Source organism: Maylandia zebra, linkage group LG1, assembly GCF_041146795.1.
Source record: "Maylandia zebra isolate NMK-2024a linkage group LG1, Mzebra_GT3a, whole genome shotgun sequence".
Lineage (NCBI taxonomy): Eukaryota > Metazoa > Chordata > Actinopteri > Cichliformes > Cichlidae > Maylandia > Maylandia zebra.
The window spans coordinates 30,756,200-30,768,328 of NC_135167.1; the positions used below are offsets into that span (position 1 = coordinate 30,756,200).

General features: G+C 40.4%; 1 protein-coding gene across 5 annotated transcripts; it reads right to left on the bottom strand.

The window, feature by feature from the left end:
* Positions 1-1,587: 1,587 nt before the first annotated feature.
* On the bottom strand, positions 1,588-12,101 carry LOC101482154 (RNA binding protein, mRNA processing factor 2). Of its 5 annotated transcripts, XM_012920981.4 has the most exons (9): positions 11,978-12,101; positions 11,571-11,817; positions 9,281-9,358; positions 7,893-7,931; positions 7,617-7,679; positions 6,516-6,666; positions 5,478-5,641; positions 3,672-3,744; positions 1,588-2,664 (listed from the first exon to the last, which is right to left on the bottom strand). In XM_012920981.4, exons 2-8 carry the CDS (start codon positions 11,622-11,624, stop codon positions 3,679-3,681), a joined length of 615 nt encoding a protein of 204 aa, XP_012776435.1. In that variant the 5' UTR covers positions 11,625-11,817; positions 11,978-12,101; the 3' UTR covers positions 1,588-2,664; positions 3,672-3,678. The 5 variants fall into 5 exon arrangements, with proteins under 5 accessions (XP_012776435.1, XP_012776433.1, XP_004558079.1 ...); XM_012920979.5 differs by having other exon boundaries at positions 11,571-12,009; XM_004558022.6 differs by having other exon boundaries at positions 5,493-5,641; positions 11,571-12,004.
* Positions 12,102-12,129: the final 28 nt, after the last annotated feature.

Genomic DNA, 12,129 nt, shown 5'->3' on the forward strand with positions numbered 1-12,129 from the left:
TAACCCATTATAGTGATAGTATGAATTTATTTTAGCTTTAAATGATAATGTTCTAAAGTCACCAGAGGAATTAAACTAAATATCATGAAGGAATTAAACTAAATATTTAATTTATAAATCAATTTCTAAAATAAAATAAAAGACTTAAATATGAATGTGGACTACCAGTCATGTATTTACACAGGGAATTTAATGTTTTTGCATATTTTTCCACACTAACATGTTTCAGATTATCAAACAAATTTTAATATTGGACTAAAACTACTGATGTAAATATGAAATGCAGATTTGAAATCATTTGAGGGGAAAAGGTTTTCCAAACTTAGCTGGGCTTACATGAAAAACCCAACAAATGGTTCTTCCACCCTTGTCAGCAAGAACTGCAGGAAAACATTTGTGATAACTGGCGATGAGTCTTTGACATCACTTGGGGAATTTTGGCCCAATTTTCTTTAGAGAATTCATTCAGGCACACTGGAGGGTTTTCTATCACAAACGGCATTTCATTAGGTTCAACTCCAGACTTTGACTACGCCACACCAAAAACTTACTTTTGAACCATCCACATGTGGACCGTATGTTTTGACTCGTTGTCCTGCTGCAAATCAAGTGTGCTTGAGCTTCAATGATTGAAGTGATGGCCAGATATTCTCCTTCAGGAAGCGGCAAAGCAGCCTCAGACCGTCACACTACCACCACGTTTTTGTGATGTTTTGTAAAATATGCTAATTTTATACCAGAGCAGAACTCAAACCTTTCAAAAAGTTCAGTTCGCCAGTTTTCTTTATCCGTTGATAATTGCCCTTACCGTGGCTCATTGAGTCCCAAAGCCTACAAACTGCTTTGTAACCCTTTACAGACTGACAGGCATCAATGACTACTGGTCATTTATTTAGATCGTAGCATAATGTGTTGGTTTTCTTTAACCTGCTTCACTTTATCAGACAGGTTCCAATTTAAGGGATTTTTGATTTTTGACTTGGTTCAGGTCTGGCAGTAATTTGACGTGGGTGTGGCCATTGAAAATAATAAAACAAAATCTTCATTTAACCATGGGAGTCGATCACATTTGACATGTCCAGGGAATGTTTGTAAAAGCTTTTTTCACTTAAAAATCATTTAGAACTGCACTTTGTATTTATTAGGGTCATATTTACCTGGTATTAAATTTTCCTTTGATTGTCTGAAACATTTAGTGTGACAAATGTGCCCCCCCAAACAAACAAAGGCCAAATACTTTTTCATGGCACTGTCGCTTAATTAGCACAATATTGTCAAATATAAATAGTTACCACCAGCACCACTTCAATTAGGCAGCTGGTCATATTGAGAAGAGTTGCTTAAGAGTCCCTGGAGGATCCATCACGGTAGGTTGAGCAGAGCATTTTAGCAGCTAATGAAGGCAGAGTGTGGAGGTCAGCTCCACATATGACGCAAACAGACATTAATGCAGTGGTGCATCACAAATGAAAAGTTGGTATGAATTATTGATGCCAACATCTGATGTTTCTTTGAGTTAGCATAGCGTTGGAGCGTTTAACTTTAGCGACCGACTTGACTCTGTGAGAAATGACAGATGTCCAGATATATGCATTCACTTTTTATTCATAAGATGGGATTATCATTTTTTTACATCTTATGCACAGCAGATACAAAGACAAACAGGTTCTAAACCACAAACTAAATTCCTCCATCAGTCTAATCCTGCTTCCCATTTCAAAATGCCCCCACCCCCCCAAAAAAGCAACCCTTTGTTTGTAGTCCAGTTTCACATTCTGACAGATCATTTTACAGCAATCTCATTTTAGCAGAATGGCACAAGCCACGTTCAGAATACTTCCATGTTTTGACAGATACCCACTTCCCCTTTAAACAAATTGCACTTTTTCTTCTTTAAAACTACTTCAACAGGATTATAGGCTCAAAAACACCAAAAACACAAGAGACGACTAAACATACAACTTATACAGGTTCATTATTTAGTTGCACAAAAATGCATAAATATACATTATGCAAAAAGTACAAAAGTATTTGTACTTTCCTTTACTCAAATAATGACAAACATTGATATGATCATAAGGACTGGGATTGTCAGAACATAGGGATGCATTCACAAGGTCCATGCGAGATAAGCCATTTACACAACAGCCTAGCTTTCACAGAGGTAAGACCAAGGTTCTACAGATAAACAAAACATTTCGCTGTCTAGGCCAAGGAAAAGCGGCAACACATACACTAAGAAAATTAGGATACACAGAACTCTGCGTTCTAAATTCATGCCAAAAAGACTTTAACATGCAATGACTTATAACGCTTCTAAACCTCCCAGGAGCAGCGGTAACTCAGGGAAGGACTAGCTTAACAACAGTTGCTTCAATGCATCAATTTTCCTCAGCAATTATGAGCCATTGAGTTTGAAAAGGTTTTGCATGAGGTTTTTTTTTTTTGAAGTGCTAAGATGGTACCACAATAGTTGCCAAGGATAAGCTCAGATTGTCGACAGCAAACTGGTCTTAACTCAGGCTCCCCCAGAGACAATCGGAAGGAGATATAAATACTGTTTGCTTATAGTAATGCACATTTGTCCATTAAATAAACTGATTAAATTAATGCAGAGCTTGGCAAACCTCACTTCAGCTGGACAAAGGTGTGGCTTCCAGAGGCCTGAAGAAAAAAAGGGGAGGAGACAGACAAGACTATCAGTTTTAATGCCAGGTAGCTTCCCAGTTTAAAAAACCAAAATGATCTAAGACCGTGTGAGTGCTCAGACTTCCCTTTTCCATCTGTGGTGCTCAGCCCCAAAACAACTGGTTCAAATTTAAGTCAAACACCTTAACAGGACATTTAAAATAAAATAAAAAAATGATCCAGTTACCCAAACTGCTAAACACACTGCTAGTATATCCTGTATACTCAAACAGAGGCAACTGGTGCATTTGCTGGGGACATTTCAGCTGTGGACTAATGGACATTTGATGCATTAGTAAACATTTACAGCAGAATGCAGACTGACCCCAAAAGGAGGGGAAAACAAACCTTACAGTATCTGTTCATGGTAAAGTGTCAGCCAGTCAAGAGTCCTATAATAGAAAGACTACATCACTGGTCTAAAAGTTCAGTGTGATGATAATCACCTATTCTGCAACAACGATCATACCCCTCTGCTGGAAACACCCATTCATGCACCAAATATGTTAATCCTCAGCTCAAACCCCTGCAAAGCATCTTAAAACAGATGAAAACTGCTTCAAATGGGCAAAGAAATTCATTTAAATACACAAAACTATATATAAGAAACAAAAAGCATAAGAGTTGTGTTTTAGGAAGCCATTTTACATTATAAAAAGATCAAATTTGAAGCCTTTTTATAAAAATGTACATCTTTAGTGAGAACAAATAATTTGGGGCCGAGTTAGAGAAAGGCTCGGGAAGTCCTGGCTACATTAACGTCTTACTGGATTTTGGCAATAGAAATCAGAATATTGCCAGCCCTGTCCTTTAACAGCTAGTCAGATATTCAGGGATATGTATTTGTGTTTTTTATTGCGCTGTGTTTACTTATAAATTTTAATGTGTCATTATGCAGGTTTCAGTATGTATGACATCAGGCTAGCAGCAATAAGTGGGACGGTGACAATTCTAAAAATACTGTTTGACCAAAGGTTACTCACTAAATATCTAACAAAACTGCCGGGACTTCCATCCAGGCTGGGAAGTCTCAGAGGGAGTAGGGTACCAGCGCATCTAAAGAAACACAAACACAGTCATGTACACCAGACCAAAACCAGGCTTCAGTGCTTCAATCTACAATTCTGCAGATTAACAATTAATACTCGGAAACGATACTTTTATAGGCAGGTTTAGGAGGACCGAGTGTCCCTTTAAGCCCTAGTCACTGAAGCCATGGGAATGTGGGTCACGTAGCTGCTCATTCAGGACAAGTCCTGGAGTAATTAACAGGCATGGAAATGTGGAGAGGTGAACTTCTCCGTGTGTTAAACATTTCCACAGGGTAGGAGCTGGTATGTCTGTACCTTTCCTTACCTGTGACTAAACCTTAGAAAATGAGGCCTCCTGTTTCTACAAACTGTTATAGGCCACAACTGCACGGCCAGAATGCTCAACATAGTTCTGCAGTTATCAACACTTGTTTGGAGACATGTCGAGGATTTTTTGGTCGTGTCGTAGATAAAACAAAAAAAGCCAGGCAGTGGAAGAGCATTAGGATTGGCGGCATTTTAGGGGATCTTTCATCAGAATCCAATTAAAAGCTTTCCCTCCTTTATGTTTCTACCCACTCAGGTTCTCTTCCAGCAGGAACATAGACAGTAAGTTGGCACCTCCAGAAAAGGCCATAAGGTCCGACAATTTCTCCAAGCAAATGCCTTACATTCCTGAGCCCTCTGTGTGTGACAAGATGGCCAAAGTAATAGCTGCCTACTTTACAGTCTAGCACTCCCCTGCACTCCTATTGCACGACTGCATTAGCTGACAATGAACTTTAAATGACCCAACACGAGAAATATTTTCCATTGCTATTGTTACTAAAAGCCCTGCCTACTCCCTGGTAGCTGGCTGCACTATTGCTCTAGCAAATAGAGTGCAATTAGCTTACAGTGTAAACACTACCCATTTCTGTACAGATTCCTCATCCTCCATTCATCAGAAATAGAGTTGAGATTTAAAACCAGATTCCTTCCTTCCTCCCCCCCCCCAAACACCAGACTCCAGCTACAGTCTACTGTAAATACAAACTTGCATCAAACACACACTTTAGCCTCACATGGATGCGTTTAATATTACAGCGTTATTCCATGCTGAAAACCAAATCACAGGTTCTCATTAGTATGTGCATCTTTAACCCCCCAGCAAATACAGAATGCTATAAGTCACGTCCACAAAAATGTATCTCTCGTGATCAAAAACATAAGATTTAAAGCGAGTACTGTATTTAAAGGTTGCACTCAAAATGCACAAATCTCCACTGATGCATAACCATAGATGAGAACCTAAACCCAATTTAAAAATTGCCCTGTGGGGGATTATCAAATATGATCCTGATCCCAGAATTTCCAATTTGAAAACATCATCTTTTTATTATAAAAAAAGATCTTGGCTCACCGTTTGACAGGACTACAAAGTTGCACCGACAACCTCAACTCAGACTCGATACCGTCATCCTTTTAAGCAACGCATGCCGATGCTGTAACTGCATTACCTCAGAGGACCACTAGGTTTGTTTCTAGAAACTGAACCTCTGCTTTCAGCAGCACAGTTCTGGATGCTGAATCTCAAGGTCTTACATTTTTGGATCACATTTAATTTTACAGATTAAATGGACAAACTGAAATTAACACTTGTGCAAGAATCATGAATTTTAGGTTATGATAATCAGCATTGTATCAGAGTGTGGGCATTAATCTAACAGAATTCACAGATGGGGATGTTTAAAAAGAAAAGGAAAGAAAGAAACACACCGGTTGGTCCCTCACCTGGGCGTGGAGAGCTGCGGCTGCAGCGGCGGCCGCTGGGTAAGTGAAGGCTGCGTGAGGGAGGCCTGGAGTCAGCTCAGTGGTATACAGAGGGTAAGGAGTCCACGCATCCGGTGACGCTGGGATCAGTGCTGCCCCAGTCAGATCATCTGAGGAAGCACAAGATGGAAGGAAACAGAGCTGACTGACCTACCTCTAGTGGCTTTCATCATTGCTATAGCTAGCTATATAGCTAGCTATATAGCTATATAGATATAGCTAGCTATATAGCTAGCTATATCTATATATCTCTATATCTATATATAAACCCAATCGACCCAATTTTTAACAGTCAGTTCTTTAAGTAATAAAGTTTTACCTTTTAAAAAACAAAAAAACAAACATTTTCTATGTGAATCAGACAAACTACAATTTGATTGCAAATTAGCTCACTTAACTTTAGTATTGGGTCAATTTGCAAAACTAATGGGAGCTCTAGTATAAAAGATCAGCATAAGATCCAGTCTGGATGCTGCAAGTGCAACAATGCAGTGTTACTGTGTAAGATGCTTGATAATGTTTTGTGAACTGATGTTTTTTTTTTTTTTTAGCCCTGTTGCTTCCCCTTCTTGCCCTTTGTGAAGAAAAAAAAAAATCAGTGGGGAAAATATGATCTGAGAGGATCTAAAAAAAAAAAAAAAAAAAAAAAAAAAAAAAAATTTGTCAAACCCTAAAGAATCACTGAGGTGTTCAGGCAAAGAGCGCAGAGACGACTGCTGACTAAAACCTGAGGGTGGAATTTCCCAGCTGGACAGAAGCAAAGCCGCTGTCAAAAGACTTGAGATGACGCATGCATGCAGAGGTGAGTTAGTCCTTCATTTGTTAGAAGTTTAACCTACAGGTATTTGCCTTAAAAAAAAAAAAAAAAAAATCCCACAATATCCAAAGTTTGTTTAAAGAAAAGGGCAACAAGGACAGCTATGTACTGGAATTGTCAGGGTGAGAGTGGATGAGAGCCTAGAGTGGTGCAGCGGTAAGACTTACATGGGTCCCGTGCAATGAAGTGTGCTCCTAGAGCAGGGTGGATATTTGTGGGGTTCGGTGTGGCCATCAGCTTACTCTTTGCCATCTTCGTGTTGGCTTTAGCAAACTCTAAGCGCAGGGTCTGGGGACTTTCAGGGTCAAAACGGATTCCCTGGGGGGAGAGACGGAGGGACACAGTATTGTAAGGGAGGTGGGCTTAGTTCGCGGGGCTGTAGCTCAGTCTCACATGGCGCCCTTTCCTTAAGCAGAGCTTAAATAGTCAGAACATATCCTTCAAGCTTCCCTTGAACCAACTACTCTCACTGGGATGCTAACACACCCGCTCCAACGTCACTAAACTAAAACTACTCACAAAAAGAGATGTCAAAATAAGGGCAGATTGAAGGACACTTCTGAAGTATTTCAAACACGCTTGCATCTCTTTCTCCTCATGACAAAAAACGGAGAGCGCAGGCGACCGCAGGTGATCAGTCACGTGAGCTCAGAGGAGACGGGGATGAAGAAAAGGGCCAGTGGTGAGACGTTGAGTGTTTAAGTTTGTGGTTTGACCCTGCTTGTGTTCTTGTGCCCTAAGCGTTGTGCCCACATGCAGGTGAGTAGTATTTTGGTGTATGTGTGTGTTTGTGTGTGTGACTGCTGATGTGTCTAAGAGGTGATGCTCATAAGGAATGCTAGGCTATGAGAGAGAAGTGTTAGATACTGCCAATGTGGGCTACTGAGTGACAAAAATAAGAGTTACACTACAGAAGATGTGTCCATATAAACACTACACATGTGGCTATAGAACAAGTATTACAGTAAAAGCAGTGATATGCAAAATGAGGAAAGCTACACAGGACTAAGAAGGATGTGTATCAAGGTCAAAGTAAACTACCGTAAGGCTACGGGATTCTGGCCTCTTTCCAAAAATGACCCTGCCATTGAATTATAAAAGACAAAATGGGTTGGCTTCGAGAAATTTTTAAGAAAGGGTCCAAAAGACTTAAGTCCCAATCACTCTCTTAGGTTAAAGCAAAGGTTAGAACAAATCTAATTCCATTTACGATTTGTTTTATTAAATAGAGGGAAAACAGAAGACTGTAAAAACAAGCCGTTGCTTACATTTAGTGCATTTTTTGCAGCTTCAGCTCCAGACCGACTGTCAAAGGTTACAAACCCGACAGGCTGGAAGAGAAGGGAGGAAACAAAGCTACAACTTGACACACACGAGCACCATCATTTTCTTCAAATATCACACTCATTATTTTGCCGTCACAATATAATGATCCTGATGAAGTAGGAATTTCTGTGTCTTGTCGAATTAAAAAGAAAACTAGTGCCAACACAGCCTGCAAGTTTATTTAATATGGCATTAAAGCAATGATGAAGGCATCTCACCTGTTTTGATGTTAACTTAATCAGTGACCCTTCATAACCCTGCGGGGAAGAAAGATAGCCAATTATCCACCCTGGAGTCACATGCAGGAAGTCAAGCATGAATGTCTCACTATATGAAGAGAAGTCTGCTTTTGTGCACCTTCACTTTGAGCTCCGCAGCAGACCATCCCACACTCTGTGACAGTTTCATTTACATTTGTCACAATCAAATTACATGCACATTTCCAACAGGTGAAGCCTTCTGCAGTTTGACTACATGTAGAATACTGAGTCAGATTTGTCTTCAAAGCTAATCAAAGGAAAACGAGGACTGTAATAGGCCAAGCATGTGCTATCAGATATGCAAGATTCTCTTTTGCATTAGTTTAATAACAGCTTGGGCATGACTTCCAAATAAAGCCAATTTAAGTAAAATAACAAAATAAAACAAAAACAGCACAAGGTTTAGGAATTTACTCCTGTTTTAACTAAGAAATGAAGGAATTTTGCCTGACTAAACTATTGATAAATGGGATCTTTCCTAAACCTGATTTACAGCTATGGAAAATTAAACAACTTTTAGTGGCTATGATAAATCTTTAGCACCAGTCCAAACCAGACTCAGTTTCAGTAATTCAGAGCAAGAAAAGAGGCAGAATAGGTGAAGTTACAGCACTTCTCTTTAGAAGCTCCAGTATAAGGACACAAAGTCTTTATTTAAATGTAGTCCTGAATGTAAGAACTGAGATCAGATTAACCCTATCAGTACACAATGAGCAGTGTTTGCCTACAGTAGATGTAAAAGGGGCCAAAACAAAGCAGTGTTACAAGTACAATCGCTATTTCACAATGCACAAATGTTAGAGGAAATAAAAAAATTTCCCTACACAGTGGGCGAGCTGGGTCATGGAGAGGATTGGTTGGCCAATCGCGAGAGCTACTCATTTACACATTCCACAAGACCATCCATGTGCGAGGGATACCACTTCCAATTTGGTTAGTTAGGACAAGGGTGGGAGGGGTGTTTATGGAACTTGAGTCCCGTCAGGGAAAAAAACAGCAATGGGTGAACAATAATGTGGCCTCATTTCCATATATGTAAATATCTGGACTAGAAAGAAAGGAATTGGGTGGGCTTAGTTACACTAAAAAAGAAGCACGGTACGGTCTGGCTGTTCATAGGCACTTGAAGAGATTCTTCACTTTTTCATGCAGGTAATCTTTATAGAAAGTGTCCACAGGTCTCTTCCAGAGCCTGGCACGCAGGAGCTACCCTTGATTTTTAAGTAGAGGGACAAATCCACATCCAATCAGCTGATATTACCCAAATGCACCAGTGCAGTTTCACGATGGGCAACACAAATTCCATCACATGTACCTAAAACTGCATTAGAAACGATAGAACTTACTTTAAAAGGTCTGAAGAGAAGGTAAAGTTCCCGTGGCTTGATATCGACCGGTAGGCCACTGACAAACAGTGTTCGTACCTGCAGACAAAAAAGAAAGGAGGGGGATCACATTAGCAAATTTTCTGTGTTTTATTAGACCACTTATCACTCAAAAGATTTAAAAAAAAAAAACCTTGATAATTACCAAATACCAAAAGAAAGCTCAGACCGTGGAAATTTGAACTGACCTTTAAAACAATTATGGGTCTGCTGTTCCAGTAGCAAGAGCTTCACAGACCTTTCCTAAATTACTTCAGTGGCTAAAGCGCTGAAATACTGCAGTGTAAAGTTGTACTACAAGAAAAACAACATTTCAGTAGATGTTACTTTAGGCCAATAGCCTCAACTTCTAGTTTATCTGGCCAACAAGAGGCCTCAATTCTTCCCGACACCATTACTTTTAAATGTCACAAAGACCTACAATTATCCACTGATGAATGTGAAAGTCATTTTTGTACTGCAGTTTTCCCCTTTTATGTTAGTCTTAATCATGCTGTGACCTCTGAAAATTAACAAGTGAACCCTTGGCTGGGTCTCGAACCTCAAGTCAGGAACCGCCAGAAACCCAAACAGAGCTCCGCTTTATTTAAGGGATTACAAAATGATGAATCAGGAATAATGAGTCATCGATGAGCGAAAACTGGGAGTACAGCGTTGTTTCAGCCGTACATTTCTCCAACATGTTACACAGAAAATGGTGAACGTGAAGCTGTAGGGGATCTTAAAGGCCATGTGCCCCCCCCCAAAAGAAAGAAGCCTTGAACCTGCCTTGATCAGATACTGAAAACTAGTGCTGTGTATAATCCAGTGTGGGCAGGAAAATGAACAGGGCGGTGTGAGGACCCATTAGTTCCCAGCCGGTGGGAAGGCCCACAGTACAATGGGGCTGCCAGAGGAACAGCACTGGACAACAGTGCACAGCGTGACACCATTTCCTTCCTCTGACCCGCGGCCCCAACCCTGTCGGCCCTCCGGCATTTTTCAGGTGCCGCACAGCAGCAATTCTCAGCTCTTTACAAGTCAGCATATACAGCGACTGAAAGCTGGCCCAGCTGGACACAACTCAGTGGAGATGTTTTAATTTATCCTCCAGCTTCTCACCAACAGTGCCTCCAAGATGACAAGCATATAGAGCTGGAGCTGCAAGGAAGCCCGTGCACCCTGTGTGGCTTCTGTAAAATTCACAATAATCAGTTTTACACAGATCGATTTCCAGAAACAAGCAGAATTGTTAATGACTGACAATGAAGCTTTTTCAGGACCAAAAAAAAAAAAAAAAAAAGAATTAGGAGGAAAATTTTTTAAATGTATTCTTTGCTCCTAATTATGAAGAAAAAAAATGTTAAAGGAAAATGGGCTGCAAACAAAAAAAAGAAAGAAAAAAAAAGTCAAGTGGCTACTCAAGGCTTTGTTGTAAGACAATGGGAACAAAGAAGGAGGAACAAAAGGCCTGGTGCTCCCCTCAGTGTCTCGCTATAAGGAGTCATTAAAGAGGAAATATAGCTGGCCACACAGACACAAGAGTGGCTGCTGAAAATAATTTAAATTAAAACAAATTAAAGAGGGCTTTGAAAATAAATACCACACTGCAACATTTTGTTTTAGGTTCCAGTTTTATGGTGACAAAAATGACAATGGCAGATTTTTGTAAGGGGGGGTGCAAAAAAGAAAAACGCTACACTATTCACTATGAATATGAATTTTACTGGCATAAATACAAATAAATGAAATGATAACAAGTTAGTTGCGCTTTCAAAGAAAAAAAAACGTCTACAGGATATTTCGAAGACAAATTTAATTTCCAAGCCTAATTTTTTAGACAAATTGTTAGATTTGACATGCTTGCATGTCTCACAAATTCACAGAATCTCAAAGGATATGAAGAGAAAAAAAACCCAAAACAGACGGGGTCATTTTTAACAGTCTTTGCACGCTGCTGCTAACAATCTGCAAACAGAGGTAATATTAACGTGTAAAAAGTAGGATTAGTGAAAGTTGAAGCTCACAGCAGCACGCGTTTAAGTAACAATTTGGAAAATATTAACGTGTGCGCAACTTTGTGAGGCTCCTCAGGTGGCGCGGCAATGCCCCTTTAATTTTTGTTCATCATAAAGCGCTTCGGGACCGACTGGAAGAACGTAAAAGATAATTTGGGAGAAGTCTGAATGCGCGGCCGGAAACAAAGTTTTCATTAAACGTGACCGGGTCACAGCCCTGCGCGCAGAAGAAATACAACTTTGGCTAAACTCACCTCCTCCTCGATGGAAACGTTGTTATTCGGCTCTGCGTCAGCTTTCAGACTCATGTTGACGGTCGCGTCGGCTGCTGCTGCTGCACAGAGTATCAAGTTTTTCCTCGTCGAGTGATATTTCCCCCAAGTGCGTCTGAAGCTGCAGTGAAAGTCCTGGTGGCGTTTGAACTTGAGCAGAGAAGATGTGCCGAGGTGAGTCTGTGCGGACGAGGACGGCGAAGTATCCGAGGATAGTTTAACAGCAACACTGCGAGAGAGAATCATTCATAAAAGGGAGGAGGAAAAGGAAAAAGGAAACACAGACACGCGCTAAACTAAAGGTGAGAAGGTGGATTTGTGCTCCATGTGTGAGGGTGAGAGATGGGGGAAGAAGTGCGCGTAAAAAAACTGAAAGCCTCTGCGCTCACATCAATGCCCTCAACTGTGGGACTGTGCGGAGGAAGAACAAGTAAACTTTTTCCTCATTGGAGCGCGTCTTTCTCTCTCCCTCCTCCTGAGCTCCCCCCTCCACCCCGTCTCTCCTCCTCCTCCTGGTTTTCAATTAGGTCATCAATTATGT